Below are 21000 nucleotides of genomic sequence, written 5' to 3'. Positions count from 1 at the left end.
AACTGCCGAAAACGTATTCCATTTTTCCATTTCACAAAATGAACAATCGCTCCAGTCGAATACCCTAGACGCAAAATTAAACACTGATTTGAGATACTGTGAGAGAACCAGATCGGTCCGTACCCTAATGCCTAAGAAATTCGGATACTTTTTACCACAGCTGGGTCAGAGAGCAGCTCGTAAAGCAGCGTACCGGTCGATGTTACATGGACAAGTGGACCCAACATGGGAAAGACTCCGACCTTTTTATTAACATCATTTAACGATATCATTACGATTTCTAATAACGCACGTTGCTGTGTATGGCTTTCAAGTGTCTTCAGTGAATTATGACTGTCTGCAGTTAGACATTAACTGGTGTACATTAAAACGCTGCCTTCGTTTCACTATCTGTATTTCCAGCTGCCGTGGTCATTGAGCCAAATGTCCTTATCTGAAGCCAATCGCAAATGGGAAATTGGTCTTTAAGAGCCAATGTCGTCTCCAGGGGCTCGAAAAAATCCCTACAAATATAAAAGTCTTCTGGTGTTTTGGGCCTGGGATTGCACGAGAGGATTTATAGACACAGCTGGCTAGAGGCTAATTAATAGAGTTGCCCGGAAACCATCACCTAATACATCCCGACCTTTGTCAACCATGCATTACACCCGTATATACGGAAATACAAGCAGAACTATCATCTGAGTGCCTGCCATAAAGCTCAAGTACTCAGCCTTATACTCTCAAGTTCGGTACCAGGTCTGAACTTTAACTGTTCATTCGCAAATTCGCTGCACACCACGATGTTTTTTGGCTGGCACGCTGGACAGATCAACGGTTTCGCACGGAATTTAGCCTACAAAAGCCTCTTCCGGTACCAACCGTTATCAAAGACATCACATAATCCTGCCTGTTACCTAAGTTTACAACGTCAAAGGCTCAAGAAAATATTGCGTTATGATGGCACAATGTTTTGGGGGTGAGGTCTGTAGGCAAGATATTATTTGCTATTCAGATTCTTTCGGGCCTTGAAACTAATTCCATGTGTAAAAATAATAATCATGATGTTTGCACAACTGTTTGAGAATTAAAGAACAAGTTACGGAATCTTTTAGGTACGTTTTACGGAACAGTTGTCGGAGTGGAGCTACCACGAAACAGGTTCAGAGCGTGAATTACAGAGGGCGCTTCGTTACCTAGCAGCAAACTCTCCTTAGAGCTGACGTTCATGGCCGATATTTACCTTTCACTGGTTTACACATGGCGCTCCTCATGTAGTTCAATGTGCGCATAGTAGGGAAGTTATATTGAATTTTCGAATTCCCTTTCTGTTTTATTGACTATTAAAAACGCTAACCCCCAAGGGTGTGAGCAAAATCGTATTGAAATCGGAGGATTTGGGACTTAGGGCTAGGCTGCGCCCCAGTCACTTTGCTGTGGCTAGAAATTACACACAACTAAATGAGAACTGCGGCCAGTGCCATAGAATTGAGGGTAATTTTAGGCCGAAACCAAGTAATTTGGACACGCCCACATTAACCACATTAGGCCCCAAAATTTGTGCTTCCGATTACATGCTTTTCAACAATAGGGTCGATAAGTAGGAAAAGAATTTCTTTTGGTCATATTTTGTGCTGATTGAATGGCATGACTGGGGACGAATGGGGACGAAAGCCGCCACAAATTGCCACAAAAAGTGCTAAAAACTTGCCTTAACCTATGTTCCTACAGTGGACAATTTTTATTTTATGGACAATTTATACCACTAAGGTAATCGCGACGGCAAACTGGCCAACCATGTCCGTGCGTCGCTTTGTAAGTGTACATGATTCATCCGGACGGGCGGGCGATAAACCTCGTGCCGCAGAAAGAAATGTTTTGGAAGCACGCTCGGTTCAAGTACGAGCAAAACAACCTCAAATGAAACTCGTGAACATAAAAAATACACACATCTAACAAGAGACTAAGTTCAGTGAATTAAGGCTTGCAGAAATCTCCTTACAACATCGATGCTTTTCGACGTGCAGCTGTAAGGTTGCGTGCATTTACGGCCAATGTAGTGTAACAACGTTTCCAACACACGTTGTTTTGCATACGAGCGGCGTGGCGGGAACCAGCGCAGCATTGCTTTAATGCATTGAGCTTTGTGCACGTGTTTTCCTCAAGGCGACAACGAAAAGCGGGGGACTCGTGAAAATAACGAAGTTTCTTTCGAAAGGTTGCAGATGTAAGTATAAAAACATACAAATTAAAACGTTTTAAGAAATAAGGCCTAAAAATACTTCTGCTTCCAGTTTCCCACTCGACCCTTTTTTCTAACTCGGCAAGTTAGAAAAATAAATTCAAAAAATGAAATAGATAATTCCTGTTGCCTTTTCTGTCTTTACAAAACACCTCTGAACGACCTTTTTTCGCGTTAAAGATCAGCACGGGGATCCGTCCGTGGCTAGACTAGTCAGTGTCTGGCACCTGAACGTTCACATTAAAGTACCTGTTGAGTTAACACCCTAAAATTCTCTGGGTTTTTTTTAGAGCGTACTCCATGTATAGGTGGATTACAGGTAACGACGCCTCCTTGTTCGTGCATTGCTCTATTGCTTCTTATGTCATTCGTGTTTTACGTATGCAAGTTTAATTTCTAACAACACGCACGTTGACTAATTTAATGAAGTAAGCTCAACATACCCAATATGGACCCATTCCCGAAATGTTGTGGCATTAGATCCCGTGCTGTTGAGTCTTAATTTAGCATCTCGTTTGGGCAACGGTTTATGTTTACTCGTTTCTGCAATACTGCAGTACGTGTTAAAAGTTTAAAAAAGTGTAGGCCACCTTGCCACATTAATTCTGCATGCATTTTCATTTTGTCCAAGTCGTGAGTTAGTGCATGTATACATGGTTGAAAGTCGTTCAGTGTGATAAGATTTAGTTTTCACTTGAATATTTATGTCTGTCCAGATATCAATCGTCAAAAATTGACGTTAGGTACGGAGTGCATTAAAATCCCGTAGTGGGAAGACGCGAGTGCAATTCTTCTCGTCATCTCCAGGGCCTAAACACCATCAATCTCCCGGGTAGAAACACCTGTATCATTTCCCCTGTAGCCAGGTCTAGTCGGTTTATCCGACAGTGGCAGAGATTACGAGCAGCGACACGGCATTGAACCGGTTAGACTGAATCATTATTTTATTTTGGAGTTATTATCCTACCTAATGAAATATTTCCACAGTCTCTGTGTAAACCACGTTGATCCTTTTTCTCCTTTTTTTCATGTAAAAGAGACATAACAAGTATACAAACACGGCAGAATACACAAGCCAACTTGTTAGCGACGCGAGCACCGAAATATTTCTGTCCGATCTATTTTATTTCAATGTATATCTGAGTCATGATTTTAGTCAATGGGTCTCTCCATGAAACCTTTGTTTGGACTGCGTTTCCTCCAAAGGGCGAGTGCTTAATTTACCTTCTTTTTTTTAACAAAAGAAGCTGACACGTTTATATTTATTTTAGTTGTATATCTCCTATTGCTCCCATTCAAATCAACCTAACTTCAAACTGGTCTCCATAGCAACTGTCGTTTGTAAGCTCTCTGTTTTCCGAACCACAAGTCAGACATTTCTATTTACACGCTAGTGGTTGTTCATTCAAATTTTAATGCTTGGTTACAAGAATAAAGGTCACGTATACATAGCATTGTTTGCTGCACGGCGATTGTGCAGGTCGCCTCGTAATTGGTTTAGATACCAACCGTGCTTTTCCTTTGCGATCTAAAAATATCACCAGATTTCTATGGTCTCAAACCGCAGCCAAATATCCACCGGTGGCCGGGCCTGCGCAAAATGCGAGTCCATAACAAATTAGGCAAGAATCGTAGGGAGGACCTGGCTGACACCTGAGGAAAATGTGATGTGATAAGGGATCTTCTTCTCTATCTTTTACAATATTGTAGAGGCGACAAGACCCTAACACTACTATATCTGTATTCCTGCGGGGGCCTCACACGCTATTAGGGATGTCGAAATGATGACTTGGGCCGACTATACGCTCTCAGTAATGGGCCCACGGGAGGTACACGTTATGCGAGTCCATTGGGCAATTTCCTCCAATGCCTACCAAAAAAACAAAAGAAAAAGAGAGAAAAAAGAAAAAACACGAAGAAAAAAAAGAAAAAAAGGAAGAAGCACTGGGCATGAAAGTCAGCCCTCAGGCTGGGGAGGCCACAACGATTGGCAAAACAGTAATGTGACTCAAAGAATCCCGCACCTGAAAGAGGTAAAAGCATGAAAACATGATGTGACCATAATGGTCCTAAATAGAGACTGAGAAAAACTACGACGGAGCGAAAAGTATCATACTAACGGGGAGGGGGGGGAGAAAACGTTGCCAGTGATCCTATGCGACTTTTCTCGTAACCGTTAAGACCTTTATTGAGATGCTGCCATGTCTGTCGTATTCCCCGTAGACTCATTGACAATGGTAACACAACCACACAAATTGATAAAAGGGAACAGACTATTTTTCCAGCCTCAGTTTGGTGACATGGTTTTGAATGGTAGAGAAGCAAGAGGGCTAAACGATAGAGCTTAGACATTTTAAGTGCACATTGTTAGCATGTATATACGGTAGCAACCAAGTATCTATCGTGAACTTAAAAAAACACTTTTGTCAATGTACACGTCATATAATTAACACTTGGATATACTTTGTACGTACTACGTAGAAGATATCATTGCTATGTACATTCCGTTCAGATGGCAGCGCCTATGCTGTCGTCTTCACGTGAAGCAGAACAATGGACAATCTTCATCGACGACGTCACGTCCAGGTGTTTGAGAAATATGGACAAAATTATATGCTGCCTGTTTCTTTTAATTTTAATTTTATATCTGTCGAACAATTTTGAAGCAATGTCCTAAAACTCATTTGACTTTTTAGTTACTGCAATGTGAAGATTTACAGACAACAATGGACTCGAAATGGCGGCCGACGAAAAAAAGAGGGGGAACGTCCCTGTAGACAGTTCGTAGTACGCTCATCCTCTACTCGTGCGATCGATTCGTGTGACCGATAATGAAATCAGAATTTGCTTTCCGGGAAAGGTTTGTTTCCACTCCAGACTATCTAATCGAATTCACTTAAAAACACAACCTGTCAAATATTTGACAGTGACAAGTGTCGATATCAATACATCCAGTGAAGGAGCCGGTTCACGACGGTGGCTTGACACGTTCAAAATGTCTCGAGCCAGGTTTGTACACTCCATACCACACTGCAAGTGCTGTGTAAACACGGCGCGGTTTGCGCCAAAGCACAGCGCCCCAGAGGGACCACGAGCATGCTTCATTTTGCATGGGAGAAAAATCTTCACGTGAAAGTCTGGCTTTGTAACGCCCACAAAGGAAAGGGAATCGATCCACAGTTACAAAAATACATTCGGAAAGTGAAACGAAACATAAAAACACCCACAAAATAAATCAACCAAAGGCTTTCTGATCGAAGACCTTAATTCAAGGTGAGCAGGACAATTTATGAGATGTATCCATGTGTGGAAAGTAGACAAAACACTTTTAAGTTACCGGGCTGCAAGGGCTAGACCCGATTGCATGAAAGCAAAAAATGCAGTTGAAGTAAATTGAGCAGTTAAAGCGACATGCCCACCCCTTTCCCACTCAAGAATTGTACTTTTTCTTGACTACTGTATGCTGGGAATAGACAAGAAAGACCGTTGCTTGTAGTACTTGAAACTCTCATCAAACCCTTTAGGGTCTTTTTCTATAGAATGAATCCCCTCAGCCCACCCCTTTGAAATAATCAATTGTGCCTGCTAAGTCACGTGACCTACAGTGGGTATTAAATATCAACAACATGGCGTCTATCAGAAGCAAAGTGTTTCATCTGTATCATTTACTGCAAAAAAAGCCGACAATATAGGTACCGTACTCAGCCTACTGATGTGCTGGGTACTATACCGTAACTTAGTTGTATTGTTCGTAAACAACCCTCAAACCACGTCGCTATGGGGTTGATACCCGCTATCCATTCCGAGGTGTACTCACCGCACAGGCGCGCCATTAGGCGCGCAAGAATATGCGCGTTTTACGCGGAGCACACTGAGTACGCGTAAATAATTTATTCAGGTATGTATGGTCTTTGCGTATACGCAGAACGTGTGCAAGAACCCGCTTGTAACCACATGTCTTTCTCTCGCCGATTGGGGGTGCACTTCAGCTCGGGGAGCATAGATCCATGTTACGACACTAATGTGACGCGCATGCTCACTGAGTGCTTATATATGTGAGCATTTTTAATTTCATTCACTTAAATGCACGTAAGTCCTGACCAGCGCGTGCCTCATGCACCCAAACGTCGGGCGGAGCACCGCAAATTTAATTCAAATTGTCAGTTTTTATAAAATCATCGCCTTATATCAAAACAGGTATAATTTGAGTGCCTCCTTTTTGGGGGGGGGTTAGGGGGGCAGGAGAATTTATAATTTTTTATGTTTAAAGCTTTTATGGATTTTGTGAGGGGTACGGCTGCATTTTTAAAAAGCTTTTTACGGTTTTTTTCAGGAAAGAAAAGGAAGAAGACGCCCAAAATCATTTCGATCATTATTTTGTAATAAAGGATTTGGGGGCCTCTTTTGTTTAGCTCCCCACTCGATCCTGGGGAAAGGTGTGTAGGGGGTCAGTTTACTTTTTTAGAAAATTATATGATTGTATGTATAGTTTCGGATGAAGCATGGCTTCTAACTAGGATTCCCCTTAAAGGTAAGAACTACAAACGGAAGAAAGACAAAATGTGCTGAGATACGACGTTTTAGCGAGAACAAAGGTGCGTAATAAAGATACGACGTTTAAACATTCACTTGTACGTCATAATTACGCTATATTTTTTGTGAAGGGTAAGGTCGCATTTTGGAGCTTTTTACGCGCTTTCTGGAGGAAAGAAAGGGCAAAAGACCCCCAAAAGCATTTTGATCATTATTTTGTAAAAATTAATTTTGGGGCTTCCGTTGGTAAAGGTAAATTACAGGTATATTTCAATGAAATGTACCTGTTATAATCTTTAGGAAAATTAGGAACCAAAACTCACAAAAACCTGCATTTGACAAAATATGCAGTTATGGCGTTTTTGCACTGACCCTACGATATGCTTAGACGGCACTCAGATGCAGCTGACCAGGGAGGTTACCTACGAAATATAATGAAGCTTTAATTATGAATTAGATGACACGTTGAGTTGTCCAGATTTCAATTATTTATGCCTTTCAAAATCAGACACGTCATAAAGAGAACATCACATTTAACGATGTCGACGGCAGTCTTTTGATCAAGCCGATGAAGAATTCATGATCCGCCAGCAAGTTTACCTTTGCCCCATTTCGCATGCGGAGCCGGAGATTTGATTTTTTTTTTTCAAACGGTGCATCGTTTGCCGAAGGAAAGGGGCAGGCATCGTGACATCGCCCGGTGTCAATACCCCCTTCATTTGGGAGATTACAAAACTACAGTTGAAATAAAGGGGCGTTGGCTACGTCATTATGACGTCACCAGGTGGAGCTCAAGAACGGTGCCTGGTATGAAACGCATCGATGAGGTGCAATCAAATTTGTCGCTTTGCATGGCCGACATGCTCTTCGGAAAATAATCCATTTGTATTACGCTACAACCAAGAGGCAAGAGGGATTATTTCTTTGTTTTTAAGTTTTTTTCGCGGATTTTAAAACTAATTTATCAGCATTTTTGCAAGTACAGGAGACGCGTTGTTCGCAATCCCCACGGCCTGAAATTATCAAGGCAACCAACGAACAGACCGTGTGGAGTACAAGGGGTAAAAACCTGTCGAGGGATCGATCAAATGCCCGGCTCGACACAAGTCACGTTGAGACGGCGTGTTAGATTTCCATTTCGGGCACACCTCGCCAGGAGTGAAGTCGACAAAATGGAAATAGATATTCTCACAGCCTGCGGGAGCCGGTGCGCGTACCGCAAAAAAGGGAAAACAGTGCGAAACGAGTGCAGCGGATCTTTACCGGATAGTGCCATTTTTCTGCAACACGCACGTGTACATGCAGGGTCAATTTCCAGGAATGGCATTTGGGCCTGTAGCTTTGATATGCCAAGGTACGACTTTCCATGTAAATATCAAGTGTCGCGTCATGTTTAAAAAACTGACCGTATATGCACAACAAAACTGTGTACTATACATTTTGTCAGTTCTTCTTCATAGAAATTAAAGAGACCGTACAATAGAATTATTTTACAACAAACTTTGAATTTGCACCTTTGTGTTTTAATGCGGGCGATTCCAAAGAGTGCGCCGCCAAGAGTTTGCACTGCGGTTGCCCCTGTACGCAATGCGCGTTTGAATGGGTTGACAACATTGATCTCCATTATGGAAATCAGTAGTTGACAAGTCCGCACGTGTCGGATGTCGATCTCAGCAAGTTCTGCAAATTCCAGTTGTGAGCGTGGTACTCAGTGCAATTCCTTCCCATGATTCAACGCATGACACAGCAGTTTACCAAACCAACGCAGATCAGTTTGTTAAAACAGAATCCCAACACATGTTGCGTCTGAAGCTTCACGTCGGCAGGGAAAACATGCAAATGACAGAAATTAACAGATGAAATTCAGTTTGCGAGAACAGATATTTCCGAAGCCCACGAGTCTCATGAAAAATGCACAGAACCCAAGGCAAGCTGCATTCTGACAATGCTTTATTAATGTGAATGAGGCTTGAATTTGTGAGCGGTTTATACACAACAACGTGCCGGGCTTTTACGGTTCGAGTGTATCCTTACTGCGTGCCTGCTCCGCAATCTATTATAAAAGAATCTTACAATAGGCGGGCCAGACAAATCGATTTCTTGAGTTTCAGTTTGATTTATTATCATTTTTTGAGTGCACAGTTTTCAGTTTCCCTTAGGGACAAAACTGTGACTTTCGAGAGGCACTGCGAAGCATGAAATTTTATTCCATTATTTGAAATTTACAAGAGAATGACCGATTGAGATCGGAGCTATGCCTAAACAACACCTTTTAAAGGTGGAAATCTGGTTCAAGTGTATTTAGTAAAGGGGATTATTTGGGCTATAGAAACCCTCGAGTTGAACAACAGTTTCATTTGCTGAATGAACTGACGGAGATACCGCTCCGGAGCAATGAGAACATACAGAATTTATTTGGTTCTATTCCTGTACAGAGCGCATAAAAAACTACCAAATTCAGGGCCCTAATTATTGCAGCGTCTAAAACTTGGTCTCAAGCCCACTGTGGCCCATTGTCCAAAAAGAACTATATCTCAACCATTCAGAACCGTGTGCAAATAAATAATATACATCTATCACTGAAAAAGGGGGATCTGTGGCTTTCAAGTTCTACGAGGCATTTTGGTTTTGCGTTTTATTTAAAGGCTATGTGCATCCCAGTGAACGGAAAACGAGGTACTTTATTAGATACGGTAAGTCTTGTGACGTTCGTGGGATACCGGGACTGTGCAGTATACACCGTGATATGGTACCAAGACTCAGGCCTCATATCAATGACGTTTGAAATCCCATGGATTTATTGGAAATGAATACCTTTCTTCAGAGAGTGGTAGTGTCGGCCTAATACAAGGACTTGAACTTGTAAGTGGGCCAACCAAAACTCAAGCTTTTAGCAGGTGGCTGGGGTAAGGCTTGATGAGCGTTTTCGTATTGTCCAGTTCTTATTGCACAAAAAACCCCAATGTTATGTAGGTTCCCATCCCTCGGACTAGGCTGGTTTGGGGGTGGTGAAACTACAAATTTCAGTATCGAGCTGTAACATTTCCCTACAGACGAATAATGCTACTGAATCTGTAAAATGTGCAGACATGCTCACTTACCTCCCACGACAACTCCATCCTGTATCTTCGCTTGGCATACGTGCCAAAGACCACTGGTAGCTATCACTGTGATTATTTGGAGTTCAGCAGTGGTCACGTTTTCACCAGCGTCCGACGGAGACATTGTCCCCGTTGATCGCATCCATGCATCGGTCGCGGTTTGGCCTGTTGTCGCGGTGAGTTCCGTTGTTCTAGCAGTAGTGACGGTACCAGTGGTGGTGGTGTTTTCGGTGTTGTTCCTGCTCCAGTCGGACAGGTTGCCCGGAGCCACCGAGCTGCCGAGGTCATCCGGGACCGTGTCGTCCGGGAATTGCATGGTTGGAACCTCCCCCTGGGACAGCAGCCAGGACCCGGTGGAGATGGCGAGGGTACCCAGGACGAAGGAGATGATGCTGGCGACAACCCCGGTGATACAGATGAGGCGGAAGCAGCGCAGGATGACCATGGTGAAGGCTGGGGGCCTCAACCGCTTCCTCAGCGGCCGCGGCTGCGGGGGAGGGCCGGCAGGAATCGCCGGTGCGTGGTTGGAGTTGGTCGACGCCACTCTTGAACTTGGCTGCGGAGGCTTTGCGCCACAAACAATCTCAACGAGTTAACAAGTGCGAAAATGCCCGAAACGGACCCGAGTTCCGACCAGTCCCGGCTTTGTTTGGGCAAAGTGGGAGATGGTACAAAAAGGGACAGGTTTTGTCTTCTGCCGGGCAGCAACGTGGAATTTCTGCGTGACCATCACATTGGTAACGTTTATTTTGTCAAATGGAGCGGCTCAAAGTAAATGGGCCTATTAGGCGATACTCACGGGAGCAATTCTTGAATCTGGAGTAAACGTCGTCTTGAACTCGACTCGGGTGTTATCCAATCCATCGTCAGTTGGTTGAATTCGGCAGCGACCTCCTGAAAGGGTCAACGGATAACAATGTCAAGGCAAGGTCAGGGGAACCAGACTAAAACAGGGCGTTCAACTGACGGACCGGTGCGGGGCGGGCACAACACTCCTCCCCGTCAGAGCAAGCTGAGCCTTTCCGCCTGGCAGCCGCTGCAGTGGAGTCGCGACTCGGCCTCATCATCCCGTCAAGCACGGCCGGCCACGCGCGCTGCATTGACGTCGCGAGAGCAGCGTTGCATAACCCACAGCGACGCTCCCAAATTATCACCGACGTTTCTAGTGTTTAGTCCGTTGCCCTGTCCATTACACCGTGCCGTGCAGCTTGCGAACAGTGTGGCAGTCCTGCCTGACTTGATACATGAAAGTCCACACAGAGAGACATCTTTTAACGATGACGGTTCACAGCGGCACCACTCTTTTCCACCAGTAAATGTATCTGCGATCGATAGAGAAAGTGTCAGGTAAAAACCACCGTGTTCGCGCGCGCGCTGTTTCACAGCATGGAGCTGTTAAACAGCGGGCAGAATATTTCACCCGTGTGCAACCGTTACGGCTTCATGATGCGTTATGCGACGACTGTTCCATGAATGCAGCGTCTACGAAGCCGCGGTGACGGCATCATGTTTTGGTCGTCAAGCACCGATGCCTAGTTTACTGACGTGCACACGGACAACGGTTTACCGTCGTTGCCCAACAATCCCACTACGCGGTTTCTAATTCATTTCTAACGGGGGAGAGGCATATTGGCTTAATGAAACCCACTGATCTGAAAAACCATTACGCCAATCTTGGATTCACAAAAATTCACCATCAGTCATTCCGTTTGATTCAGACACAACGACAGCTAAATGAAAAGTAAAAAATTTCTTATACTAATATTGAAAGTGCATGCGTGATGACCGATGTATGTATAACGTTTTCAGTTATTAACGTGGCATTAGTATTTATAAATTAATAAATACTAGATAGGCCTACGATACATAATACAGTGGACACTCAACTGGATTATTTCTGGTTGCCGCACAAGTTAATGGACGGAGTTTCAGTGGTACTTAAGGACATCTACGTCTGCGCCGACCGTGCATCATTTCAGAAGCGTCTATCAAAACGTCGCATCAAAGACGCTTGCAGCCCGAGCGTCAATGACGTACACGACAGGCATATTTGCGTGCAATGTGCCACTGTTTGCCCTATCAATTCCTGCTAATTAAACGCTACGGTAGCGTTGATATTGATTGTTATTGATCACGAAGGGCGGGTAAAAACAATACCGGTTCATGAGAAAGACGGAGAGAGATCACTCCAGTGTTTGGAACGCTAAGATCCTTGTATGTCTAGCACTTACCGATGTGCGTCCCCAGGGATTTAACAATATTGCTCCAAGCCTCAGACGACGAGTGCTTGTGGATATATTTAGTTCTGTCAGTTTGTGTTATTTGCCCTTTGTTTGATTTTCTCTTCTCCTCAGGGAAAACATATCCACTCTTCTTTGTCATCAGAGATAGCGGGGCTTTGAGAAGCATTGGATAGAGTGTTTAAAAACCACCGGGAGGGAATTCCCAAGCGCCGGTACTAGTAATAATATATTCTCCTTTCGCCATTTCGCAACAACTCGGGTTGGTCTCGTGACGGGACTAGACAAGTGGTCCCCCTGCAACATTTTCAATTCTGGGAATATATTTAGAAAGAAGGTGGAATTTAAGTTTGAATCGAGGTTCTTGTTGACGTTGTACATGAGCTCATCTCGGTATCTCTCGCTGTCGGTTCTGCAAGGGCCGAACTGGGCTGCTCCGCAAAAGGGGGCGGGAAGGGCAGTTACGTTCACCCCTTGGAAGGTTCACCTTGTATGTGGCAGTGGTCAAGTGCTTTTCCGAATCCAAAATCTTATTGGAATTGTGAGGAGTATGGAAGAGTGGATGCTTTGTCGACTGGATGCTTTTGCGTGAAAACAGGATGTGGGGTGTTTGTATGCAAGCATGCGAAAAACATTCAAAAGGATTCCTCTTGGACCCATCAAACAGCGAGTTCACGGTCCTGTTCAGTGCGGAGAGCCTTCAGTTTTTATGGAAAATCGAATGTGTATGTGTGGGGGGGGCAAATGCCAGTGCCAAACCACAGGATGCTGGTCCGCAACCACGACACAGCACGCAAAAAAGAAGGCATCTGAGTGGCATGCATTATCATGAAGGAAGCATTGCTTACCGGCTGGGATAAGCCGCAATATTATGTCAATTCCCTAGGAAAAACTGTCGGCTATAGGAATAACCAGGAAAGATTGTGACCATTTACAATGTGAGAGGAGGGGGCTGTGCCAGGTAAAACATAACACATGTAACGCCATTTCAACCAATGATTCGACCTTGAAAGAATACCGTGTGTTCACTGGGCCATACTTTTTCTCTCCATATCCAAGTGCATCTGCAAATTATTCCAAAAATCTTTTATACATGTACTTTGGTAGGCCTAACATTGTCAACGTTTACCGAAGCGTTAGGCTGCATGCTAATCTGCATGCAGTCTGCAGCTAGGTACCGGTTTCCACACGTTCGAAATGTGTGGAGACACGATGAATATAGTCGTAGCCGCAGCTCTCGAGCCCTGCTTCGGACATGGCTGTAATGTTTGTCAAAATACCCGTATGAAAGTCAATGTCGGCTTACATGCATGCTCAAATGAGTCAGGACAGTCCCATTGGTCCACGTCGCCCTGTCTACCCCGAATTCAATCCCTTCCCTCAACGTGAACGGCCCGACGCTGGCAATTTCAATCAGTTTTACATTAGATGGGCCTATACGTGGAAAAGACGTGCGGTGAAATGGACTAGAATTCTGGGAGGAAATTGGGTCTGATGTGGGGTTCCTTTGTGCCTTTTCTCGTTACGTGTCCGTAATAAAAACCGATTGTTGATGCTGCCCTTTGCTTTAACGGGACGCGTACTCTCATGTTGTTGCAGATCGGGGAAATGATCGCTTAAATGTTGATTGACTGATATACTAATGGCTGGATCCTGTAGGATTTCGTTGTGAATTTAATCTGCAACACGTATATTGTCAGTGGGAAAAGTTGACTCCGGAGCAAACACACAGGTCGAGTTCGGGTGGCTTGTTCTTGACACGCGTTTCTTGCTCTCGCACTCGAACGGCAGGAACATGACCCCAAAACACTGTTCTCAGAACAGGATCACACACTACCTCCTCGTCTTATTTCACAAACACACGGAAAAAGTCGTGAGAGTTTGAACGGCCGCAAAAATAGCGAGCTGGCTTACCGTATAAAGTCGGAGACAATAGAACGTTTTGCAAAACTGATATTGATAGTGTTCTGTAGTACAGAAATTAAGTTCATTTTTAAACTGAAAAGAATGCAGCCCATTTATCCAACCATTAACCCTCGTCGCCATGTTGCATGTTGCTTTCTACTAACTACCAGCAACACCCGGCTGTACGCTCCCAGCGTTCGAGCGGCCGACCCACGAACAACAAATCGAGCTGTTCATGGACACACGAGAACAAGCCGCCCAAACTCAGCCACAGTTTTTCTTCAAACAGATTTTGCAGTGTTTTTTTTGTCTAAGCTAGTTTTATCTGATCACATACCGTCCACTTACCCCTGTTAGCAAGACCCAGAAAACATAAATATTAACCAAATCAGACAAACTAAACTTGAAATCTGAACCCAAGCTGTAGTGTTTTATGTATATACACGAGCCGGCATTATATTTACAACTTTGCATGATTATTGACCGAAGAAGATGCAAAGGGCAAAAATCAGACATCGGACATTTGTTATTGTTTTAATATTCGAAGCTTATTTTTTATAATAACAACTTTCCCCATCGTTTGACCACAGAGCTATAGCTTGACAGACTAAAAACGCTTATAACTTGAATTCGTGAAATGCTCAGATGATTTTTCTACTGTCAATTGTTTGTGGGTTGACTGGCATCGTTTACTTATGTTGTCGTGTATGTTTCCCTGTTTAATTCATAATAATGGTAAAATAAAGGGAGAATGCTAGCAGGTTAGTATGTTAGGACATACGGGAATACAGATGTCCAATCTTCAAACAAGAACTTTAGTAAAAGAGGCGCGTATTCCTTTATCTCCTCACTATTCAGAGGTAAGTCCATTTAAAAACTTAATTCCAACAGATTTTGAATATGGTATCCGTCTCGAGCAAAAGCACCCCCTTATTTCATGGAACTGCCAGGCAGAGAGTGCTGCTTAGCAAAGTTTGTTGCCAATATAGCTTATATTTGCAGAGTGCCTGCAGCCAACAACGATACACATGGCATGAGACTTACATGGATAGCGCGCCCCACAGAGCATGCGTTGTCCCAGAATAATCAAAAACCAAGACGCCAGCCTTGTCCAATATGAGTCAAGTAGCGCTCAACCAAAAGCTGTTTTACTGAATGTTTAAATGGTCCGAACCCTGGGGACGAGATCCGATCTGCCTTGGCAACGCAATCGTGTAGTTTCCTGTGAAACGGTTTGCTGCCTCACATTAAGTGGGGGTGGCAAAAGTTGAAAATTTTCTGGAGCATAGTGCTTCGCTATCAGCTAATATCATCAAAACAAAGTAAGCACCCGGCGCAAGCGACTCGGGGCCGGCTCAGCTCCCACAGGGAAGATGCGCTTGAGAAACGGGCCGCAACCAATAGATTTACCAAAAGGGCCGCAACACCCACCAGGTTGCAAAATTCCCTATGTACATAATAATCAAATATCAAAAAGATCGACCGAAACTGTTTTCGACAGCTGGCTAGATGAATTTAAAAAAATCCCTTTAGGTGCGACAAAACTTTAGAAATTGAGAAAGAGAAACCGTAATGTTGGCCCAAATACACGTACCAGAACCTTGAAGCTTTACGTCGATCCAACTTGGTCTCGGAAGACTGAACTCCAATAACAATTCAGTGTTATTCTTTCACGTCACCTACATGCACATAACGGGGAAACATACTGGCTCAGAAGAGCTAAGAAGTACGTGCACATTCTGTTGGCGTTACTCTTTATTTGTTCAAGACATCCAAGGGCCTCTTACGGCGTGCTTTTGAAAAACGTTGGAATGGTGTTGGATCTGCTACTTTCATCCATCAGATCCAACCCATAATAGACGTGATATCCTGAACTTAATCAAAGGAGTCGAGTCCTATGACTGCATCCGATTCACTTGGCACCAACTGGCGATACAACACACACGGTAATGGAAGTAACAGAACCCACTTACCTTTTCAAGTTCCTGCCCCGCAGCCAACAGTATATATCTCCATGCTACACTCCTGCAGGCCTGTTCTACACGGCAGATATTTCTTAACGTCACGCTGTTGCGCTAAGCTCGGCTTGCTGTCCTTAACACTCACAACACCCCTATCCAAAGGTGTTGAAACCTATCTACGTGCTGCCCCTTGGGACATCCTAACGTGCATTTAGCCTCAAGAGGATTCTCTATATTTTCGTGGTATCCCCTTATTTTGTATGCCCTGTAACGTTGCTCCTCTACAGCCCTCGATGCTCAGCTTTGAAGGCTTCACACTTGGTACATTCCATTCAAAGACACCAAACCTTAGTGTATGCCGGCAACTCTTGATTGTGTGTATTCTAGAAACTGACAATGACGCGTCTTAATAATGAAAGCCATAAATGCGTAATGAAGGGCGCACCTGAACGCCGATTAAAGTGCAGGCATTTCAAAGGTATGTCTGCAAACCCGTCGTTGAGTGCGCGGTCGCCCATTTTACTGGAACAACTCACGCCCCAGAGGAAGGAAACGATACAACGCCTAAAGCCGACAGCGTGAATACCAATTTGAACAAGCAAATTTATTGTGAGCAAAAGGGTGGCAATTTTCACACCAACCGAAGATCGCCCGCTTAAATAATTTAGTTTTAATAGGTTACATCAACCTTTGCTTTAGTTTGGAGTCGACGCCATAGGAGTAAAGTTAATTGTACAGAAGCACGCCCTGAGGAGGGCGCTCGGGAAGGGTTGATGGCTTGGCACTATGATTGGCTACATTGCACATGACCTGTGACCTTGAGGTTATCTCCTCCTGTGAGCGAATCGTTATCTAAATTTTTTGGTTCGCCAATGGCAATGCTTTGGCACGGAAAAAGTGTTGGCTATGATGAAAACACGGTCTTGGCACACAGTGTAATAATTTATCTTCCCGTTACGTATCACTGATCACATGTCTTTTGACGATTTCAAATCACTGGTTATCTTCATCAATTTCAGATGAACGAATAACGTGTAGTCAGAATATTTTCAGTAATGTGGAATTAAGAAAAAGAAAATATCGAATTGATAACTGCAGCTTGTGAAACACACTGAACGAGCTCGTGCGCGTTGTTAGCTGTGACCCCGTGTGACGTATTTCCTTCAACTTTGTGCAAGGCTATCAGCCTTTCCCGGCGCCCTTACAGGGCGCTGGACAGGAGCGAACTTTTGTGTAAGCCGTTTCTAGTGTGGAGCCTTAATTTTCCGTTTAGTTATCCAGATGTAAGAAAAGCTTGTATCTTTTTGCCAATTAATACGTACCAAATAAGCATGCTGGAATTAAGGGGAAATACTCAAAGTATCAACTTCAGACAAAGCTAGATAACTTGTACTAGCTTGACAGTTATTACAAGGGTGAATTACAAGAGTCAAGTTAAATGCCTAGTTAGATGTGGGTCGAGTCAGGTGTGGTTAAACACCAAATAGGTCCTTAAAGGCACCTGCGTGCAGGGCATTCTGCTGTCAATTTGAAAGGCACATCGACTTAAAGTCTGTTCCAGTCAGGATGAGTCTTGCTCAAGTTTACTGACTGGATAAAGTCAAGACTGAACTGGTTGAGTGACGTTGTGCAAAACGTAACTGAGCCGCGACTTTCGATTTGCTGTAAGTTGATCCTAATTGATCGATTCCAGGCGGACCACGACCAGCGCAGTCACGTCACGCATCGATTTAACGCGTCTGTATGATGGCCTCCAGTTCAAGGATACACAGTGCATGTAACGAATAAGCGAACTAATTAAGACGGTATATGCTAATTAGGCTACAGAGAGCCAATATAATAGGCCCGTGCAATGCGAAACATGAAAAACACTTCGGACAATTCAAAACACAGTGCGCCACCAAGAGGCCATTTTACAAGTTTTTGGTTGACAAAAGCATTGAGGAAACATTTGACCGATCAAGGGCATTCTGCACCTCACAAAAGACCACCACCTTTATATAATCAAAAGCACTTTCAAATGTTCAAGACAAACATTGAAATTTAAGTTTCCTGCGCGCACCCCAGCTGGCCGCACTTTGTCGATATTTTCCCACAATACACTGCGAAAGCCTCTCCGTGGCAACCACTTGGCGGCGCCTATATTTCTCCCTAGCTGCAAAGAATACGACAAAACACGAGTGACTATATTGAAAGCAGCCTGCGATGGCGAAATGCATGTATATCAATAAGGCAAAGAGAAAAGGCAAAAGAAACTGTAGGCTATGCAATTCAGCAAGTACACAAGCATTGTGCAGTCTTTTGTGTAGACCCAAATGAATAAATTTGCCTCAAATCTTATAAGGGGGGACAGAAGGTCCAGGGTATCTAGGTGCTCAGCTGAAATACTGCACACCAATGCTACCCTTTTACGACCGGTGGTACCAAAGACGAATCCAGAACGAAATATTCGAGGAAAACAACAATTTAGAAATTGTGTTCATATCTTTCTGACGGGTTAAACAACTTTTGGGGGCGTTTTACACGCTTCGGGTGAAGGGGAACTGAATCGATAAAATTCGCCATTCATTTTTTACTAAAGGCCCTCCCCTTCTTTTGGAGGGGGGAGCATAGTCGTAGGGCGCTATTTTCTTAGCAACGGCGGCTCCTTTGGTCGGAACTGCACTCCGGTGCTTCACACTAGGAACTAGGAAACCCATGCATCACGGTCGCATCTGTACCAACAAAATGCACATTCCTGACCAACAAGGTTCTTTTCAACCGATGAGGGGGCGATTCTGCTCGAGGCAGATACTGATTATGTGAACTTAGGCTAAAAATACATACAAGAAAAATCGACTTCACTGCAGTACTTAACCAATTATCTACGGTACGTTTCACGCTCAATTAGGCATAGGTTCCCGCTGCGTTCACGAAAACTACACCAACTGGAAGGGCCGGTCCGCTATTCACAGTTTAATGTAGTTTATTTTGCTCAGCCCAGGCCCGTTTTCAACATCGGACATTGTTTCTTATCACAATACTTCAAATAATTGGCCACACGGCCCCTCGTTTCTGCCCTCAGGTGGTGTACAGGACCGGAATAATGCACACATCATTGACGTGCAGTAATGATATCATAGCCGAAGCTCGCCACGTCCACAGCTTCCATCTTCCTATGGTCCGCTGTGCGTCTAGAACGTGACCTCTCCTTCGGAATCCCTATTTAGACCCATTATTTCCCTGCTATTTTCAAAAGAATTGAACCGCAGAGCCGACTTCAGGCAAGGTCGGAGTGTCAATTATATTTTGAGTTCCCTGGACAGAACACAGCCAAGAAAGGGACTGCAATGCCCATGTCTCTAATAAACACAGGAAACTGTCTCTTCAAATGCTCATTTTCGCTAGGTGTTTTTTTTTTATTTTGGAAGCACCAGATGCGCCGAGTCAACTCAGCACGGTTAATTATTATGTAAAAATGTCACATTAAAAGTGCATCTCATTGTAGATGGAATTAACCGAACAGTGAGAAATCTAAACTTACTCGTAACAATCCTGGAAGGTGCTATCACTAGATTAAATATCACACAACCGCGACGCTAAAATAATTGCATAATGTTGCATGTCGATTTGCATTTCAAAACTCGTGTAAGGGTTATTCTATTAATTCAGAGTCCTTTTGTGTTCCTGTTGCACCTGATCTCTGTAATTTTACACGGAAATATCACTGAAATTGATTTCGAACTATTTTTATTTGTTTGGCAGGTAATTTGAATTAATTCATCACTTTTGGAAATTACAGAATGTGTTCGGAACTTACAAAATCATGTCAGATGCGACAGGGACACTGAAAAAAATTGGACCCTTCTTAAAATGATCCATTAGCTTTACTGATTAAAAGGAAAGAATCTAAATAAGTACGCTGCAGGTTCACTTGCGGTGATGGGGCCTTTCTTTCAAACCTTTCAGTCCGGTTCATACTTCAGGCGAATGTGAAAGCGAAGCATATTTGACGTCACGGCAGATTTGCTGCAGCGAATTTTCGCTCGAATTGATGTTTCCACTTTTGCGAATATGCCGCGCGAATACTGGATCTGACGTCACAAATTTGCGATTGTGTTCGCCTTCTCGTCAAGAAAAAACCAGCCGTGAATCAGTGGGGAAAGGAAGAGGGAGGGGGAACCAGGCTTCAGGCGTAGGTGGAATGCTTCCGTACCACTGCAAAATCACGCGAGATCTCAACGAGAAATCATGGCAGACAAAACTGCCCCTTCAAAGCAGCATGTCACAGGCGGACCAAACGATATTAATACAATCTTGTTATTTTGTGGCAGAACGCTCGCTGGCCGCAGGTGGCCCACCGGCCTTTCCTGGTTCGCAGGCGAAATAATAATAGGTACAGGCGAGAAATACAATATGCACGAATCTCGCTGAATCGGGAAATAAAAGTAAAGACACCGCGTGAATGGAATCTAAGAGCGGACCAAACAAGTCCGTCACTCGTCGGCTTACATAATTACAAAGGGTGTCACAAAATGAGTTACACGGGAGGACCGTGCCTGGCTGCATTTTGTGGAGTTGTTGATCAGAAAGCCAATTTCCATCCAATAACATGGTCTATAACAAATCAGAAAATGACATGCTTCCCCACTTGACACTTTCACGGAATCTTAGTTTCCAAGACAAAATTGTAACTGTGCGCTCTTTTTTTTTCACGACAAAAGAAGCTACTGATATCGATGCCATAAAGGCTGCATTGTGGAAAATGCTCATTAAAATTCATTGTATTTGTATAAATACATTATTCCTTTAATTTGGACAGTCGGTACAAGCTATATTCAATATAGCTGAAGAACTTGTTCCTAAATTAGTTTCCCTTGTAAAAAAGAGCGAAATAAATCAAGTGATCTGAAATCTCCCGTACAATTATCCACTTTATTCAACCGTTTCAGCTGTCAAGATTATAAACGGTCACACTTAAGTCGCGAATCTTGCCCTATACCGGTACCGCGTAATTTTGGAGCCTTGAAAACCTCAAGGTACCCGAATGTCTTCTAAAC

The 21000-nt window shown here is 43.7% G+C and overlaps 1 protein-coding gene across 8 annotated transcripts in view; it reads right to left on the bottom strand.

Annotated features, from left to right (window-relative positions):
* LOC110986056 (uncharacterized) overlaps nt 1-16493 on the bottom strand; it is a 31099-nt gene extending 14606 nt beyond the window's left edge. The window contains exons 1-3 of one of the 8 annotated variants that reach the window (XM_022247652.2): nt 15974-16493; nt 15595-15679; nt 9856-11177 (exon numbers count right to left, since the gene is read on the bottom strand). In XM_022247652.2, coding sequence (XP_022103344.1) covers nt 9856-10300 — 445 coding nt within the window. In that variant the 5' untranslated portion in view covers nt 10301-11177; nt 15595-15679; nt 15974-16493. Of the gene's footprint in view, nt 1-9855; nt 11433-11742; nt 11871-15594; nt 15943-15973 lie in introns of those variants that run through there. The other 7 variants (XM_022247653.2, XM_022247654.2, XM_022247655.2 and 4 more) reach the window with 7 other exon arrangements.
* Nucleotides 16494-21000: the final 4507 nt, after the last annotated feature.

This window comes from Acanthaster planci, linkage group LG07, assembly GCF_054643075.1.
Source record: "Acanthaster planci isolate LZ-2023a linkage group LG07, COTS_SCS, whole genome shotgun sequence".
Lineage (NCBI taxonomy): Eukaryota > Metazoa > Echinodermata > Asteroidea > Valvatida > Acanthasteridae > Acanthaster > Acanthaster planci.
This window is presented reverse-complemented; position numbering and strand designations above follow the sequence as displayed.